Source organism: Zeugodacus cucurbitae, chromosome 5, assembly GCF_028554725.1.
Source record: "Zeugodacus cucurbitae isolate PBARC_wt_2022May chromosome 5, idZeuCucr1.2, whole genome shotgun sequence".
NCBI classification, from domain to species: domain Eukaryota; kingdom Metazoa; phylum Arthropoda; class Insecta; order Diptera; family Tephritidae; genus Zeugodacus; species Zeugodacus cucurbitae.
Window position 1 is genome coordinate 68,059,487 of NC_071670.1, and position 20,392 is coordinate 68,079,878.

The 20,392-nt window shown below is 34.7% G+C and overlaps 2 protein-coding genes across 2 annotated transcripts in view; both read left to right on the forward strand.

Annotated features, from left to right (window-relative positions):
* On the forward strand, positions 1-13,624 carry LOC105211844 (uncharacterized). The gene is made up of 12 exons (XM_054231814.1): positions 1-150; positions 923-1,163; positions 1,229-1,399; positions 1,461-1,587; positions 2,065-2,207; positions 2,260-2,613; positions 3,189-3,413; positions 3,471-3,641; positions 3,711-3,837; positions 3,903-4,045; positions 4,116-5,493; positions 13,496-13,624. Exons 1-11 carry the CDS (start codon positions 56-58, stop codon positions 4,476-4,478), a joined length of 2,160 nt encoding a protein of 719 aa, XP_054087789.1. The 5' UTR covers positions 1-55; the 3' UTR covers positions 4,479-5,493; positions 13,496-13,624.
* The window catches only part of LOC105211845 (coactosin-like protein), a 23,754-nt gene continuing 8,757 nt past the window's right edge, over positions 5,396-20,392 (forward strand). The window contains exons 1-2 of the mRNA XM_054230655.1: positions 5,396-5,493; positions 13,496-13,778. Coding sequence (XP_054086630.1) covers positions 5,411-5,493; positions 13,496-13,778 — 366 coding nt within the window. The 5' untranslated portion in view covers positions 5,396-5,410. The remainder of the gene's footprint in view (positions 5,494-13,495; positions 13,779-20,392) is intronic.

Below are 20,392 nucleotides of genomic sequence, written 5' to 3' on the forward strand. Positions count from 1 at the left end.
GTGGTTTGTTTTTATTCACCCACTTCACTGTAATAAAGCCTACAGAAAAGAACCTATGTTATACGGTCTCAAAAGATATGCCGGTAGTTCGTGTTTAGCATTTAAGAGAATAGTTTCGGCAACAAAGCGCTGTGAATCGCATATAAAAAGGTTGAGTGTATTTATTTGTTTGAACATTATAAGTAAATCGAGAAAAAAAGAATATATATTTTTTCTGTTCATGGTAGAATAATAATAAACTATGTAAATAGCAATATTATGGTTGACTTTGCCGTCGGTGCTCATACTGTGCGTTGAACACAAAACTATATTTTTGTTAAAACTAAATAAAGTGAATTGTTTATTGTTTATGAAATTATTATAATCAATGATATCAAAAGCAATATTTTTGAATTCAAGCTAGACCTAAAGCTGTCTACGAGCAAAGTGTTTGAGCTGTTTTAAAATAACTTATTTTCTTTTCTATTATGATCAATATTAACTTTCCTCATAATTTCTGAATAAAAAGTTCTATATCTAAGGGTTGTTTGATTCATATTATTTATTATTTTTTTTAAATCCTTCAACTGATATGCAATTACATTTAAAATCGCTCGAAACCAACGGGTTAAATTATTATCAACTGATAAGATTATAGCATGCGATATCTTATTTACCAATAACAGTTGTTTTTTGAAGAGATGCTATAAAACATTGTTAAAGATTTATTAGAGTTTCAATTCAGTGTATTTTGTTACCCAGATAGTTTTTCTTAATATTTTAGCTTCCGTAATTTACATTAGTTCTGTTAAGACCTTGAATATTGTTGTTCGTTGAATATTTCAATACTTTAGCTGCTCAAAAAATGTATTTATTCTTAATCGGAGCTAACATTCTCCATAATATGTATTTGATTTTGATTTGATTATTTGAATCTCTTCAGGGCACCAACTACAAACGAAATGGGTCGATATGTTGTCTTCGATTGCGATGTCGGCAACGACGATGCGTGGGGTTTGATGATGCTTATCAAAGCTGAGGAAGCTTTTAAAAAGCGTGCCGATCTTGCGGATTCTCCAGCAAGGTTTGAAATTATCGGCGTTACATGCGTTCAGGGTAACACCAATGTCGATCAATCGGTGATTAATACGCTCCGTGTGCTGAATGCAGCCAATAGAAATGATGTAAGCATGCATATTTCGAAAGAAAGCTTATACGATTTCTTCAAATTAAAAGTAAATGCTCCCAGTTACCTGTTTATAAAGGTTGCGCTACACCAATTATACAAAGGCAATGGGCAAATCCGGAAAACTTTCATGGTGAGGATGGTTTCGGCGATGTGCAGCATGAAACACAAGTCAATTTGGATTTAGTGCGTCCAGAGCATGCGGTGAATGCCATGTATGATTTTGTTTGTAAGGTACTTTGCGATCTAACTTATTATATTTGAAACATGTTGAATTCATAACGCTGCATTTCAGCATCCGAAAAAGGTTGACTTCTTATTGGTGGGTCCACTCACTAACTTTGCGATGTGCATCAATATGTATGGTTCAGAGTTCTTGGACAAAGTTGGTCAAATTTATATTATGGGCGGCAATTATAGAGGTATGTAAAGCTTGTATTAAACTTTTGACATCATAATATTATGCGACACTTGGCTGAGTATTGGACCAAACTGATTCTTTTCCGGGAAATTGAGCCATAAGAAAAAAGTGTATTCTTCGATTTTCGAACCTAGGCTCCAAAATCAAAATATTTGGATTCGAAAAAAGGCTTAAAAAAAATTAATATTAATAATAAGATATATCTACGTAGCTACTAAAAATTCTAAAATATAGAAAAAGTTTTTTTTTCGAATTTCGTAACAAATTAAGTCGATTTTTGAGGCTAACTACGAAAAACGGAGAACGCAGTTTTTTCACTTATGTCTCAATCTCCTGGAAAAAAATAGTTTGGTCCAATACCCAGAACAGAAGTCGATTTTGCCGTATAGTGTTATTGATATTTAATCACAATAATCAACATTGAAAAAAGTATTAATTTTAAACTATTTTTTATCAAATGTTCCATTGTATAATATAGGTAAAGGCAACATCACGAAAAGTGCCGAGTTCAATTTCATGATGGATCCAGAGGCTGCACATATTGTTTTAGCCAGTGTAGACACGCCATTAACAATACTTCCTTGGGAAACCTGTATCGATGGCGAATTCGATATAACACTTGTAAGTATAGATATTTTTAACATGGAAATTTATATAAAAATGTTCCACATAGGATTGGCGTTTGAATGTGCTCGGCTCCATACAAACTCCTTTTATCGAATTGCTGAACCTGGTGGAACGCGCTGTTTTTATACCGAAAGGTATCACACGTTGGCTGGTTTGTGACGCGGTAGTCGTCGCAGCATACCTTTTCCCACTTTTAACGGTAAAAGAGAGCCGACACTATCATGCTACCGTTGAACTGGCCGGCACTCATACGCGTGGCCAAATGGTGATCGATCACTTAAAACAGCAAAAGGATAATGCCAACATCATTATGGAAGTCGATGGTGATCAATATAAAAAGATTATTGCCTGGACAGCGGGGTTGGATGGAGTAGATATGGCGTCGGAATTAGGTAGAACTGCATAATAATTAATTTTTGAAAAGCTCGTTGCAATTAACAGTGTTATTTGAAAAGTATTAAAATAAATCTTAAATCGCTTATCTCTTCTTTGGTTTGAATGTTGTATAAATTATTTCAAAATTTAGAATAAGAAAAAATATATTCAAATTAAAATAATGAAGTGAAGTCGGTTGCCGTTGTATAAAGCGGATTTATGAAAATCAACCGGAATTCTGAATTTTATAACTCAGTATGAACCAAAAAAAAATTGTAATGCATTTCCATTACTCAAGGCAGTTCCGCAAACACTTAATCTTAGTGTTACAACAAAATCTGGCAAAGCAACAAAGTGGAATGCGCGATATTCTGTCACTATGTAAATACAGATAAGAGATCAGTTAAGGTATGAAGGTGTCTGTATGTAGACGTAGGTATATATAGTATACGTGAATTAGATTTGTTTTTAGTATTGAAACGCTTAGCTGAGAATTAGACGTTTAGTTATAAACTGATTACAGCAAAATACAGACGTTTTCGGCGTAAAAAATTAAAAATATTTCCGATTTAAAATAACAAAACACAAAACCTTTAAACAAATATGAGCAGATACGTAGTATATGATTGTGATGTCGGCACCGATGATGCATGGGGTCTGATGATGCTCATCAAAGCTGAGGAAGCTTTTAAAAGGCGTGCCGATCTAGTGGATTCTTTAGCGAAATTTGAAATTATCGGCGTTACATGCGTACAAGGCAATACCACGGTCGATTGTGTCGTTGTAAATACGCTCCGAGTGCTGGATGCAGTCAATAGAAATGATGTGAGTGATTGCTTCGGAGCTTAAAGAATTATATAAAAACGATTTGTCAACATTTAGATACCAGTTTACAAAGGTTGCTGCAGTTTACTAAAACCACGACCTTGGGAGAACCACAAGTATTTCGTGGGAAAAGATGGTTTTGGCGATCTAGAACATGAGAAGCCGGTTGATTTGAGTTTGGTGCGACCGACGCATGCGGTGAATGCGATGTATGAGTTCGTCTGCAAGGTGAGTTTGTAAAAATATTGTGCAATATATTGAAAACATTTCTATAATATTCGTATATATACCTTCTAGTACCCTAAAAAGGTTGACTTTTTCTTGGTGGGACCACTTACCAATTTTGCGATGTGCATTAGTATGTATGGCTCAAAGTTCTTGGATCAAGTAGGCGAAATTTATATTATGGGCGGCAATTATAGAGGTTCAAGCCAGAAATTTACTACACAATCCGTCAATATATTTATATATACTCTGTTTTTAATGCAGGCAAAGGCAACACTACTAAAAGCGCCGAATTCAATTTTATGATGGACCCAGAAGCTGCACAAATAGTTTTCGAACGCGTTGAAACGCCGGTCACTATATTGCCTTGGGAGACTTGTGACGATCAGGCTTTTCGCATTACACTTGTGCGTACTTAGCCAATATATTTTTCACACACAATTTATTATGATTTTAACTTTCAACGTCCTGTCACAGGATTGGCGCTTGTATACGCTTGGCGCAATAGAAACCCCTTTCGTGCAGCTTTTAAATCGCGTGGAGCGCGCTAATTTAGTGCCTAGAGGTGTGAAACGTTGGTTGGTTTGCGATGCACTGACCGTTGCTGCTTACCTATTTCCCCACTTAGTGGTGATGGAGCGGCAGCTCGAGCATGCTTCCGTTGAATTGGCTGGTATTCAGACACGCGGTCAAATGGTGATCGATCACTTGCACCGGGAGAAGCCGAATGTCAATATAATTTCAGAGATCAATATCGATAATTATCGGAAGATAATTGCTTGGACTGCAGGACTGCGTGGTGTACATATGGAAAGTGAATTGGGAAAGTCGGTTGATTAAGTTTGAATAAAAATATTTTCTACACATCAATAAAGTAGTTTTGTGTGTAGTGGTACCAAATGGTGTTCAATTCAACTGGAGCTTTTATAAAATTTGAAGCATTGCTCATCGTAGAATTTGTTTAGCATACTTTTAGGCGCGTTCACTTTAATGTGCACGATCGGCGATCTTCTTTGACGAAATTTGACAATTTTAAGTTGTTGAGGCTGCAATATAAATTAAAATTATGTAAAAATTAACATGAAGTGTTTTTAAATGATATCTATATTTTTAAAATACTATTAAGGGTTGATGTGTAGTATAGGATTAGTATGTAAAGATATTTTTTAATCCAATTGGTTTTCAAGAAGTTGTATGACCAATAATCTAGATTTATTATAAAGATTTTATTTTCATTATGGTTTTTCATTATGTTTTAAAGCGGCTGGCTCTAATAAATTCCAGCCGAGATGCACAATTTTCGTTCATTTTTTACAGCAATTTATTTGTCGAATTTAAAAAATTGTTTTTAGTTTTTCATGAACTTCCCAACAACTAATAACCTAGCGCGTTAAACAATGATAACAAAAAGTCAATAGCACATATCAGTATACAATTTTGCTAAGGCAGCGCATTTATTACATATGTTCAACCCCAAATTCGTAGACCAGTCCCTACAATTTCGAATTATGTGTCAAATAAAAACTAACTGTATTATCAGGTTTGCATATAAAAACAAGTTCCGACAATCAGTTGTCAGAGGTGTGAGTAGGTGTCACAAAAAACAAGTGTATTTGCGCTTATAACTGTAACTTGTCTCGAAAATATAAGAGCAAGTTAAGCATAAACTGAGATTGACTGCTGATTTCATTAAAATTATTTTGATGCTAATTTTGGAATTTTTATTTGGAGAAAATAGAAGGTTTCGGAAATCAAACACGCCTAAAAAGAAAATGAAGCGACATTATCATCTGAAATCGGAAGTGGTGTACGAGTGCAGCACATCATTTACAGCAACAATCAATCAAACTAAAATGTGAGTAATTTATGAAAAAATTCTCAGGAAAAAAATATACGGTATTCATTTTTAAATTAATTATTTACTAAATTTCATCCATTTCACATTGTCATTCCATACTTTAGTTCTCATTCGTTTATTAAATTCTTAAGTTCATTAATATTAGATCGACTTATGGTAGGTGTGTGATTTGCTCATGACTAACTCTATACTAAAAGCAGTAAGATAGCAACTCTACAATTGATAAGATATTTTCAACACAGATATGATTATCTTTAATGCAAGCGAAACACTTGTAAAATCAGGCTATGCAATCAGAACAGCATTTTATTGCACACATCGTTGCACCCTTCAAAAGATAGGCGTTACAGACTGTAAAAAAGTGACGTCAATCCATTTCATATTTCATACTTGGCACATACATACTAATCTTTTGCCTATTTGTTGGTTTATCAGGTATACTAAATATTATTAATATAACTTTTTGTTAAAAATCCAATTATTAAATTGACAGAAAACAAGTAAGGAAGGGCTAAGTTCGGGTGTAACCGAACATTTTATACTCTCGCAATTTATTTATTTAACTTTATTTATATTACATAATACACAATTTGACCCACATATTCGTCATATATATTGTATAAAGTCCATTGAAAGTTGGAAACCATAATATTAGGTTAGAAGCACCGAGGTCCTCATGTTCGATATATGGGGCCTTGAAAACCTATGGTCCGATTTTGGCGATTTTTAGAATGGGGCTGCCACACTATAAACATAGTATTTGTGCAAAGTTCTGCACCAATATCATCACTAGTACTTACTTTATATATTGTAAAGTAAACGATTCGGATCGTCTTCAAAGTTCTGGTATATAGGAAGTAGGCGTGGTTCTGAAGCGATTTGGCCTATTTTCACAACATATCATTGGGATGTAAAGAAACTATTACAAACCAAGTTTCATTGAAATCGGTCGAGTAGTTCCTGAGATATGGTTTTTGACCCATAAGTGGGCGACGCCACGCCCATTTTCCATTTTGTAAAAAAAACCTGAGTACAGCTTCCATTTAGTGGCGCTTTTCGTTAGTGAGTTAACCTACTTTTAGTAGTTTTCAACATAACCTTTGTATGGGAGGTGGGCGTGGTTATTATCCGATTTCAACTATTTTCATGGGGTGTGGTGGGGTACGTAAGAGAATCGACTGCAGAAAGTTTGGTTTATATAGCTTTATTGGTTTGCGAGTTATATACAAAAAACCTGTTTGGGGGCGGGGTCACGCTCACTTAAAAAAAAATACATCCAAATGTGCCCCTCCCTAATGCGATCCTATGTTCCAAATTTTATTTTCATAACTTTATTTATGGCTTAGTTATGACACTGTATAGGTTTTCGGTTTCCGCCATTTTGTGGGCGTGGCAGTGGACCGATTTTGCCATTTTCGAAAGCAACCTCCTCAGGGTGTCAAGGAATGTGTGTTCCAAGTTTCATTAAGATATCTTAATTTTTACTCAAGTTATCGCTTGCACGGACAGACGGACAGACGGACGGACAGACATCCGGATTTCAAATCCACTCGTCATCCTGATCATTTATATATATATAACCCCATATCTAACTCTTTTATTTCTTGGTGACACAAACAACCGTTATGTGAACAAAACTATAATACTCTATGCAACAGGTTGCGAGAGTATAAAAATAAAGAATACCTTAAAGGGCCGTCGCTTTACAAACAAACGAGAAATCGCCGAGAAGTGAGGAGTAAGAAGGGCCGCCATTATATAGATAGGAGACTATTTTGAAGGCGGCAAAATTAATGTAGAGGAATGAATAAATATGTTATTCAAAAAACGAAAATTCCCGTTATTTTTTGAACACTAGAACCAACAAAGCGTCGATCGATTCTTGAAGAAACGTTTAGAAATCAATTCTCCACAGTCACTGATTGGGCCCAATTTAACAAAGGCAAATCTTACAGACATTAATTCTTACATTTGTTAGCATTTCATTATGTCATTGCAGTCTTAGAGATAAGTTTTAGTACCATATACCGACAATTTTCATATACTAAACATTCTCATTAACACACACATACACATGTGTACATGCTGCCATTGATAACGTAATATTTTTCTTATTTGTAAATCCGTTTGTTTATTGCCTTTACAATTAAGTAGTAAATAAACACTTGAATTTTTATTAATTAAAGCCGACACTATTTCCAATGAAAAGTCTTCAACAAACATAAAGATGTCAATAATGCCAACAACAACAAACGTCAAATACAGAATGAATATGATGAACTTCATTATCAGTGCCAGACACAAAAATGCATATGTATGTGTGTGTGTGTGTGTGTGTGACATGTCTCCAAAATTAAGCACCAACAACAATAAGTCACTTCAATTTATACTGCATATACAATTGTAGGTACATACATATGCATCTGTGTACATAGACTATACAAATGTATGTACATGTGCATGTGTGTGTGAGTGTGTCTGTTTGTATTTTCAGACTCGAAAATTTTTAGTTGCGATAGTACAAAAATCTACTGATGAATATGCACAGACGACACATGACTAAAGCAAGCAACTGCAAATGCAAACAACACTCGGCGTCTATACTCTACCCGAGTATCCATGTGAGTGTGTGTGTGTGTGTGCGAATGTGCATGTGTTCGTGCATAAGTAAACCCTGGCGTCTGCAATGCGGGATTCCACTAAATATTGATGTGGGTTGAAAAATACTGGGTTATAACGCTTGGACAATGACCCCTTGGAGGATTGTGAGTTGAAGTTAAAATTACTTTCACTCAATTTGGCACTCGCTTCATTTGCGTTCTCATTTGACCCTATAGGAAATTTTATAATTTTTAGAGAAGTAGAGCGATAATACAATCGGGGAAAAATAACGAAGAATTTAAAAAAATATTTTAATAAAAATAATTAAATATAACAAGTAAGGAAGGTAACACAAAATTTAAATAAAGTCGCTAAAATTGAGAAAAACATTAATTATACAAAATATATGTATGTATGGGGTAATTCCTGGACCGTTTTCACACATTTATCATATCTCACATATTAACCAATATGCAATATCAAATTCACCGGAAGTTTGAAAATCCGAATATAAGGTATATGACAGCTAAGAGATGTTATTGCCCGTTCTTAACCATTTTTGGCACAGAGCCACATTATTAGAAGAAAAAGGCTTCCTCTGAAATTCTATAAAAATATATGGAGATTTTTCGATATTTTCTTAAACATTTTTCAATTGACACTGAGGTCCTCATGTTCGATATCTGAGACCTTGAAAAGTTACCCATTCGATTTCGACAATTTTTCAAAGATGTAAATCGATATCTTCATTAGTTCTTGATATATATATATGTACTTACATACATATATTGCAAAATGCACGAATCAGATTGAATTAAAAATTGAGTCATATGTGAATTAGACGTGGGTTTTAAGCCAAATTCATTTTCAAACCGTAACATCCGAGTTTCGTGATGATATTGTGTAATAAATTTTGTTAAAATTGATTGAGTCTTGTCGTGATATATGGTTTTTGACACAAAAGTGAAGTTCTGAGTGCAACTCTCTTCATTCATCATTTCGTCTATTTAAAATATAAATCTATACAAATACAAAAAAAATATGTTCTATAATTTGTATTTTGTAATCATCAATTAGGTTAGTCAAATCGGTTGTATGATGGTTAAATGACTCAATATTGGGTAAAGTTTTCCATTAGGGGCTAGCCAATCTAACACAAATTTGCATACAAGTATGTATGTATGTTAATATGCAGGAGTGTCATTGTATACTTTTATACTTCATGCCTTCATACGTCAATATTTGCGTCAGCTGGTGTATTGTAAACTTTGATGTTATCCTGTTGGACTCACCTTAAGGTTGTGATTGGCCATGACGTAACTTAGCAGCGGCTGGTGGCGGAAAATTTTCAACTATTTGTGACAAGCTTAACTTACCTAATCTTTTATGATATTTTGTAATAAAAATTTTGAATTTTATTTTTTGTTATTTTTCACAAAGTGCTCTATAGAGGATTAGTAAAAGGCTATACTAAAATTCGGGGTTGAGAAGAGTTTGAACGATTGGAAGAAGCACTGGCATTACAGAATAATGTCGAATGGTGGCTATTTTAAAGACGACAACATTAATATGGATGAAAGAAGTTAATAAAAACGAAAATTCCCATTATTTTTTGAACACACAGTTAGATATGAGAACAGCTTCTTAGCCTTCAAGTGTATCTCAACCTGTATAGTCTATATTAATTTAAGTTCTTCGCATAGAACTGAGCCTTCTAGATTGAAATTAAGCGTTCTTTTTCAAAATGAATAACTGATTTTTAAAAACGTTATATAATAAATATATTTAATAACAAAGAGTAACCTCAATCTTATACATTTTTATTTTTTATACAGATAAATCTACACATTTTATTTGTATATAGAAATCCAAGTAAATATGTACATATGTATAATCCTCGCATATCAGCAGTTGCACCAAGCAGCTGGTTAACCCTTGAGCGAGAAAAATCACTTCGTGCAAAATTGCTTGAAAACTTGACCACCAACACGTGCGGCATTGCGTTGTTCTTACACTATTTGTTATTGTAGTTGTTGTTGTTGTTGTGGTCATTGTCGATTTGTTGTTAATTTTACTTTGCAGCCTTTTTTTGGTGAGCTACCAAGCTTGCTGCTTTCTTTTCCTACTCTGTCGCGAGTTGTTGCAGTTTTGTTTTTGCTTTTATTTATCAACCGCTTTGTTGTTGTTGTTGTTGTGCCGCCACACCAAGTGTTCATTTTGAGTCACTTGCTGCACACATACCCACACACACACATAGCATATATGTATGTATGTACGACTCGCATATACCAGTGCATAAATGCGTTCGTGTTGTTGTTGTTGTGTGTGTGTGTGTGCAGCACAGAGTGCCGGCATTCGTTATCGCGATACTCCACTGACGTTCTACAGCACTCTCAGCTTGCGCTCCAAAACCACACCAACTCACTTACGACCCCGCAACTAACCGGCACACACACACACACACCTACGTGCTATATGCAAGTACATATGTATGTATGTGTGCTGCTTGTGCGGTTTTGTTGCTGATATGGTAAATGTTGCCGCCGCTGTCACAGTGCTGTTTATCTGTGCTGTGCTGTGTTTTTGTTGTGTCTGATTCAGCGCTTGCTCGCTCGCTGCGCGGAGGTGCAGCTCTCTGCTGCCGCACAAAGCAATAGTTTAAGTTGCTCCAACTTCACTCGTTCGAGTCGTATTCGAGAGCAACAACCCGCTGGAATCGGACGCATTTCTGTGGTATCGTCTTGTGTTTTCGCCGCTAATTCATACTAAATTACTACATTTGTGTATATATTTATTTTGTTAAAAAACGCGTTGTCGGTATAGTTGCAGACAAGAATATTGCACATACAAATATACATATAGACACTTGGTGATATTCTTGCTTGGCTTTTTTTTGGGTTTAAAGCGTTTACCGTTCTGCGAAATTCCTAATTTAAACTAATTAGTGTGTAGTAAACTTAGGCGCTCAAGCTTTCAAGCACAAACATACAGACACGCGTAAATAATTGCCAAAAAGCAAGCAAACACCATAAACCTGTGACTACAACAAACAAATAAAGGTGAACATATTTTTTTAATTGTTTAAAGATTTAAAGATACATTCCAGAAAATTGGCAAATTGTGACAAAAGAAAATTAATTATACTAACTTACAGTGCCGGTGTGTGTGTGCGTCTTATCTTAAAGTTGTACGAAAAAAATTAGTACAATTCTCTTAATTAAAAAATATAAAATTTTGTGTTCGGCGAAATTAAAAAATTAAACAGTTTATTGTGTCCTAGTACATCCTGTAACATATACATAAATACATATGTAGCTGGGACCCAGCCCATGTGCTAACAGTACATGTGTGTGCGCTTACACATACATACATGCATACCCTTTTTGAAGTGCATATACTAAATTTATACTGTATATACATATGTTCATATACATATATATACAAATGTTTGTATGTGCACTCAGACGTCCAGTTAAAACGTTACATACATTGTTTCTTATTTGCAAAATTTCATATCAGCAAAAGTAGATACGGCGAAACAAGTTTTGCCATCTCTCGTGCTTCATTCTCTGGGATACAGTCGTATTGTTCCTTATTTTATTTTAAAATTCGGTTTAAACGGTATACCATACACTTGGTATATATGTAAATATATATGAATTTATTTAATTTATATAAATTATTATTAAATATTATTTAATTTAAGTAAATTGTTTTTTTATAAAAAATTTCTTTAAAAACGGTTTATTAAACAAAATATTTTAATAAATTAATAAAATCTAAAATTTAATTTTTGTTGACTAAAAAATTCAAAATTATTGTTTTGCAATCTAATTTTATTATATAAACTAAAAAATATAATTATTTAATAATATGCTTCAATCGAATCATTTATGAATAAGAAAAGAAGGATCCATTTATTTTTTGAGCTTTTATTGTATTTGGTAAGGTTTAAGGGGTTAAGTGGGTTTCAGAGGATGAAAACAAGTGTATTTTTAAATTCTTTTTTAAATTTCATTTATAATTTAAACAATTCAGCATATCAAAGATACAGTATTTTGTGAAATTTTTATTAAAAATTTCGAAAACTCAGCCGTTGCTACCTCAGCTCCCATGACATTTCAACAAAAAAATAAGCTTACCATGAACAGCATAACTCATTATTAGTTGATCTAAAATCAAAAACCCTAATAGTTTGTAAATGGATAAATCTAGTTAATGAACGAAAGAAAAAATATTAAAATTTGTATTTTTGACAGACTTTGAACGAAAAAACTTACTTTTTGGAGAAATTTTCGCCATATATTTGATCGAAAAAATTAGTTATAAAAAAGAAAAATAAAAGTTCTTCGCTGAATAACTAGATAATGTTATTTTAAATATGTGTGAAAATATTTAAAAAATAGCATTTCGTACGCATTTTAAGCTTTCAAGCTAAAGGCGTGGCCTGATAGGCGGAACTTCCAAATTCTATGTATATCTTAGAATTTGGCACGGATCGATTTGAAACTTTTGCAGAATATTTTAAACGTATGAAAAAGTTTTCAAAATTTTGAAACCCACCCAGTCTCTTAACTAATCCAAGTCTTAATCTAGTTAGTTATTATATTATTTTTTGTTTTTACAAGATCTTAATATTTTCGATATGTCTCCATTCCACTTCTTTTCAGTCAAAGAACTATCTATTGCACTCACTGCAGAAACTTATTTTCTCTGAAAGAAATTATCCAACTATTTTTTTAGTAATATACTTTTGAATTTACTATTTCGAAACTCTTGAACAACATATCTCATCGCTAGTAATCCAGAAAATATTGCAACTGTATATTAACCAAACCGCCAACCCCTTGAGCTTCAGAAAGCTTTGTCGGAAGAGAATGATGTGGTTCAAATCTGCATTTTTTACGATTTTCCAAGCGCTGCGGATGCCCAACTGGCACGTATTTATCGTTCATGTTTAGGGTCCAAGTATTTATACAAACATAGTTCCTAGATGGAACATACATAGGGTCTCTAAAGAGGTGCAAGTACTTCTGAATAAGTATTTCCCTACTATGAACTCTTGTTTCGACTAGACACGAATAAATAAACTAAAGTTTTTGAGCAGCACGTAGAGCTTTTATAAAACACCATCACTTACAAAATCTATCAAACATGTCGTCTACGGTATAAAAACCTTTGGTACTCCGTAAGCTTTAACTCACTTTGCACGTTTCGTTTTTCGCCAACTCATTTCTTTTAATTTCACATAGAGGAAAAAAACCCCAGAATTGTTTGTTTTTTCAAATTCACTATTGTTATACTTAAATCTGTTTTCTGTTTTTTTTTCTGCTTTTATTTTTCGTTTATTTCTTTCTTTTTATTAAATTCACACTTTTCCATTTCAATTGTGTTCCAGTGCGCGCCAACGATCTCCATACAGCATTCGCACAAACAGACTCACTTGGCCACATCGAGTGAATAGCGCAATCGAGTATCAAGAAGCAAAAGGAGAACAACCTCAAACGCAAACTCAGAAGCGTTCAACTATTACAGAAACAAGAAAACTACCTGAAAGCGTCAATAGCGATAACAATAACAACGAAAAAATGGCTGAAGTTGAAGTAGAGCAAATAGTTGAAGTCACAGATGAAGTGAGCAAGGATAAGGAGGAGGACGAAGTCGAGGATCAACCACGAAGGGTAAGTGTCGACAGCAGTGTTGCTGACTTTGAACTTAAAGAAGAGGTGGATGAAGTGTATGGTAAAGAAGAAAACGATGAGGATGATGTCGAAGATGTCGTTGAAGAGAATTCCGAAGAAGATGTAAGTGATGTAGAATCGATTGAAACGGTATTTCATATAGAAGAAGTGAATGACGATGAAGAAGTAGAAGAAGAAAAGGAGGAGGATATAGAAGAGGACAATGGAGAAATATTGGCAGACAATGTAGAAGAGGAACAAGAAGAAGAAGAAGAAGAGTTAAAGAATAGGGAAGTGGAAGATTTAGAAGTGTCGAATAACGTAGAAGAAAATGAATGTGAAGAAAACTCGTCACAAGACGTGGAACAATTAACCAATGGAGACGAACAACCCGAAGCGGAAGATCCTGATGAAAATGAGCTCACAGTGGAGGAAGAAAATCCTGTTATGGAAGAGTCACTTTTTGATGATTTAGATGATGAGGAGCCCCAAGTTGATGAGGAATCTGCTGATGAAAACCCTGCAAATGAGGAAAAAGCTACCGAAGTAGAAGTTGAAAATGAAGAAATGAAAGTAGAAGTTGAAGCTGAAGAAACTGAAGTAGATGTTGAAGAAGAAGATGAAGAAACTGAAGTAGAAGTTCAAGGTGAAGAAACCGTAGTAGAAGTTGCAGAAACGGAAGTAGAAGTTGAAAATGAAGAAACGGAAGTAGAAGTTGAAGATGAAGAAGTTCAAGTAAAAGATGAAGAAACTGAAGTAGAAGTTCAAGATAAAGAAACCGAAGTTGAAGTTGAAGAAACGGAAGTAGAAGTTGATGAAACGGAAGTAGAAGTTGAAGAAACTGAAGTAGAAGTTGAAAAAACTGAAGTAGAAGTTGAAATTGAAGAAACGGAAGTAGAAGTTGATGAAACGGAAGTAGAAGTTGAAGAAACTGAAGTAGAAGTTGAAAATGAAGAAACGGAAGTAGAAGTTGAAGATGAAGAAGCTCAAGTAGAAGATGAAGAAACTGAAGTAGAAGCTGAAGAAACTGAAGTAGAAGTTCAAGATGAAGAAACCGAATTTGAAGTTGAAGAAACTGAAATAGAAGTTAAAGATGAAGAAACGGAAGTAGAAGTTGAAAATGCAGAAACGGATGTATAAACTGAATATGAGGAAACTGAAGTAGGAGTTGAAGAAGAACTGAATGAAGAAGATGAAATAACTGAAGAAGAAGTTGTGGTAGAGGAAGTAGAAAAACCGATTGAAGACGACGACGCAACTGCGGAAGAAGCGGAACTTGCTGAAGATGAAGAGGTTAGGGAAGATCAAGAACCTTGTGAAGTACATGAAGAGGTAGAAGAAGAACTGAATGAACAGGAAGAAGAAGGTGAAACAACTGAAGAAGAAGTTTTAGTAGAGGAAGTAGAAGAACCGATTGCAGATGACAAAGAAATTTCGGAGGAAGAAAATGTGGATGATGAAATTGAAAAAGAAATTGATAATGAAGAAAACTCTACTGGGGAGGTAGAAAATGATAAAGAATCTGCTGAGGAAAACGAAAGTATAGAACAGGAAGAAGAAGAGCTTGCTATACTTGCTACACAGCTTTAGATGTTATTTTAGATGAGGTAGAAGAAGAAGACAACGAATTAGAAGAAATTAATGAAAATGCAATTGAAGAGGGTGACATTTAGAAGATGCTGTACAGGTAGAAGAAACAAATGAAGATGAAGAAATACCGGAACCTCTACAGGAAATGGGTGAAGTAGATTCCCATTCCCACATAAATGAAGGTGAGGTAGAAATACTAAGTGATCAGATCGAAGTCGAAGATGAACCCCAAACGGTAAGTGAAAACAACAATAAAGTCAAAGAAGAATACGACAATGAGGATGAAGAAGAAGAAGAGGATAATGTTAAAAAGTTCGAGTGTCGACCACGTAGGGTAAGTCAAGTTATAAGAGGCAGATGATATTACATATAGTCTGCATATAAATACTTACATACGCGCATTATATATAGGTAACATGCTTTTGTATTTGTGAAAAATGCAACAACATTCATGTTACCGCTTTCAATCATACATACATATATGCTTATATTATGCAAAACTTCGCATTGTGTAGACAAGTCCGATAGTACGTACCAAGGCACTCATCTTAAGGACAATAACACTTTGACATTTACGAGTGGCTGTCTCACACTTAAAAGCCTAAAACTCATATTTTTATATTTTTACAAAGCAACAACAACGCAAAGGTCGGACGGGGAGATTTATTAATACACACGTCTGCTGCATGGTACTATCTGCATCTAGCCACCAACACCACACACGCTCGTTTAGGGTTAAGAAGCAATTTAAGTGACTTTAAGAAAATACAGCAAGGGCAATTTGTGGGAGGCAAGTCTTCAAATAGCAAAGATTTCTGTCTGTTTCGAACTCGAAACAGCCTTTAAGTTTTCAATGCCATGATTTTATAACTTTGTGGAGCAGTTCCAAATTTGTATAAATTGTGGAAAATTCCCTTTGTTGTGTTTTTGTAATCATTTATTTATTTGTTGGGGGCAACACACTCATTCTCACAATGGGGACTGCACAAGTCGTTGGCACTTAACATTCGATTCGCTTAATTGAAAAGCGTAAATAATCGCAGCCCAAGCAGCAGCATGTCTTGGCGCTCTTAAAAATGTCCAAGTAGATTTGTATACATATGTACATTTATAGTATATATATATGTATATATTTATATAAGCATACATTGTACGTGTTCATGGGACAAATTCCTACGCTATAACGCAGAGCCAATGCTCCACATTTACTAATTGATTACAAATCGACCGTTAGACGAGCTGGAACTGCATGAATCATGATTAAAACACAAAATATTTATACTTTTGTTGATAAATCACACTCTTCTCTGAGTGTGGAATATTGGGAATTTCTTAGTAAAGCATATATGAACTGTTACAGATAACTTGCTGAAATACAGACTAAGTCGTCGTATATAAGTGCATATCTCTAGTGCATTTTTAGTGGTTGCTGTTTTGCTTTTCATTTGATTTTGCTTTAGATATCGAGTACTACAGTACTGTACTCTTTATCACTCAACTGAAGCGGCGGATGTGCATAATAAAAATAAAAAATTCTTGATACAGTTCATGGAATAACTCTATGTGTACTCGGTTTGTCGATAAATTTAATTAACGCGAAAATCATATGTTATCAGAGAGGACTTTTTTATTACACTACAATTAATGCGAATGAATTGTGTTATTTTTGAAGGTTGAATGTCAATAGAGCAACAGTGAACTGTTCACTTTTTGTTCAAAATGTACAATATCAAAACGATAGCCATAGCCATAATTTCGCTAGTTCTACTCGACCGGTTTATCTGAAATTTTTAGACAGTCTTCTTTAAAGACGTCTTTCGCTGGAACAATCCTCATCCCCAAATTGTAAACCTTGCCTATTCTTCAAATTTACATTTTTTTTAATGCGAAAAGATGAACAGAGTAGAACAAAATTTATTTTCTCCGTATAGTCGCCATTTTGTGAAAAAATAAATGTTTAGAATTTTTCGTAGTTCCAACCATAGCCTAGTGCCAATTTAGCCATATTTTTTTGTCAGATTGCTAAGAGTGTTGGTATCGTGAGTATGGTCACTTGTTGCCACTTCATCAGCTGCTTATCTATGGAATTCTTAACTTTTTTATTTTTTCTATACGATATATGCTTCTTTTTAAAACTCTTACTTAATTCCTCTTTTGGTTTATTGCAAATATACTATGTTCTTATTTTTTCAACGTGATCTACATATTTACCGGAGCTACGAAATTTCGAAATTTAATAAAAAAAAGTATTTCTAAAGGCATACATATTTTCAACCAATAAAACCACTCATGCGTCATGACTCATATTGTTATTGCAACAACATATTTTTTAATTAAGTAAGAGGTGGGCGTGGCTTATTACTTAAAACCAAAAATGGAATTATATCACGCGAAAATTATGACACCGTAGATCTTAAGGTAACCGTAAAAAAACAGTTCATTACGCTTTTTGATAAATTAGGGCGCTTCAGCTAGTATCATATATCCACCATACATACATATGGACATATACATATACAAACTATATGACTTTATGTATTGTCTCAGTATGCAAACAAGACGCTTATCTGCGTATAATTTTTATCACACTGATTTCATATGATAATTTAGTTATATAATTCGTATAATCTAAGTTTTTTGCTTAATGCAGTATAAACAGACAGATATATACATATATACACACGGATATAGGTACACATTGTATGTACTATAATTATATTTATTGCATTGTACCCCTATTTAAGGCACACGTAGCATATTTACTAACCATTTCCGAGCTGCATACATACATATACATTCATATATCTACTCTGTAGTTACTTCTGGGTGCCGTGCAAAGGCAGACTTCCCTCCTCGTATTAGAGTAGAATCTAAATTCAAATATGTGTGAATAATAAGTAGAAGAAATTAACTTATGATAACATTTTTATAAAAATAATTATATATATACAACCATTAAACATACGTACATATATGTGGGCCTGCATTTTCACTTCAAAGCACCGTGGCAACAACGACGTTAGCACGCCTACGAAAATTCGCCAAAGCTTTCTACTTATTGACTTTCCAAAACTCCGATAAAAAAAATACATTTTTGCGGCATGCAAATTCAACACCCATACATACATAGATACACACGCTTAAACAAATTGTAGCTGAGAGTGGGTACCGTTAAAGTGAATTGACCAAAAACACAAAGCGTACGCAATTAAATAAGTATCTATACACAAGCGTTTATGAGCGCGCGCAAATCTACTTATACTTATCTCCAATATACATAACTGTACATACATACATACATACATATGTACCATACTATATGTACATGCACTTGTAGCTGCTGTGCTTTTGCCGACTGCTCAAGTAAAATGCCATAAAAATTGTCGCCATCGAAGCGCTCTAAAACAGCTTCATCATCAACAACAACTATGAAAACACAGCGCACGACTAAAGGTGAGACCAGCCGCATTGTCTACCGTACATTCCGTCCGTCCGTCCGTCCGACCGTCGGTGCGTCGCTCGATTGCATTGATAAACGCTTGTAAGAAATGCAAAAAGTCGCCAAAGCAGTAAAATACTAAAGCACGCACAATACTCGTACAAGCGCGCAAAATTTCTTTCTTTCTATATGCCTTTAGCTGGCCGAGCGAGCATGCTTTAAGCGGATTTTGCAAATCAAGCGCATCACGCGCCTCGAATCGCAAATAAACACGCGTTTCGCGTAGCCGGCAAGCAGCTACCAACTACCAGTTACCGGCTGCCACAGTCGGTCGGCACAGCGCACAGTTAAGCGAATGTGTCCGAGAGGTGAAAGTATTTAACTGAAATCTTTTGATGCGTTGAAATGTGAAATGTGAATGCGGCCGCCAAGGTGATTGCTAATGGCTGGAGCAGCCAGCCACCAGCAGAAACAATTGCTATTTGCTTTTCGTTGTTGCAATAATACACACACACACACACTTGTACAAACTACTTACAATACATTTGTGTGTGCGCGTGTGTGTGAATGTCAGTTAGTTAGACGTTCATTAATACAGTTAAAAAATATTGATGACTTTGAGTCAATCGTACATTACTGAATGGCGAATGTCAGACAGAATTCAGCGACATTTTTAGAATGTACAAGTCAAAAAAGCGAGCGAATGACACAGTTAGTTGTCTCAGTGATGCGCTAAACAACTGTGTTTAACGGTTGTGTGGACGAAAGCACGACAACCGAAATTTGCAGTTGCTACAGTTATAGTTTGGATAATATACAATATGGAGTATAAATAAAATGACTTCAGTTCCAAATGCCTGCGGGGTTAACGGCTTTGTTTTTGTGTCTTCTTGTTCCGCTTTAAGCGCACTTTCTTATAGCTTTGATTTTTTAAAACAACTACGAGTCTTCGGAAATAATTATTTTTCTATACAGATTTAACCTAAATTGGTTGTTGTTGTTCTAGCTACATGAAATATTACCCAAATAATTTTGAGGAATACAGTCCTTGGTCAGTTAAAAATCCAGGTCCGTTCCATTGCGTAGAACCGACTGTCGTGGGAAGGGTACCTAAATTTATATGGTTGTCTGGTCTTAGCGGGATCGCGGTTTATTGGAATTTTGATGAGCTTGCTTGGTTAGGCGCGTCAATCGCACCCAAAGTAGCTTGGGAACATGTAGGAACTGTATTACATTTGCTACTGAACAGTTGTGCCTGGGCTAAGCTGGGCGAGCGCTGATTATACACCAGCACTTCTGATCCTTCTGACCTAAGGTGAAACGCAAGAAGTCTTCGGAGCCCTCGCCTTTAGCAATGTTTATCTCTGCTTAGTCATAGGGGTTCTGAGTGGCCATTAACTTGGGTTACAATTCTTTGCAGATGACAGCTGAAGATGTTACTTGGTAGTAAATTTAAAGAAAATCTTCTTCACAAAATATTTATATGATGCTATATAAACTAGTTTATTATATGAAACAAGTAAGGAAGGGCTAAGTTCGGGTGTAACCGAACATTTTATACTCTCACAATTTATTTATTTAACTT

What these genes read in the sequence shown, in the direction of transcription:
- LOC105211844 (XM_054231814.1), top strand. Translation starts at nt 56, where the DNA reads ATGTTATACGGTCTCAAAAGATATGCCGGTAGTTCGTGTTTAGCATTT. An exon ending in TATGGGCGGCAATTATAGAG is followed by an intron (nt 1,588 to 2,064) that starts GTATGTAAAGCT and finishes TGTATAATATAG; the next exon opens with GTAAAGGCAACATCACGAAA. An exon ending in TATGGGCGGCAATTATAGAG is followed by an intron (nt 3,838 to 3,902) that starts GTTCAAGCCAGA and finishes TTTTTAATGCAG; the next exon opens with GCAAAGGCAACACTACTAAA.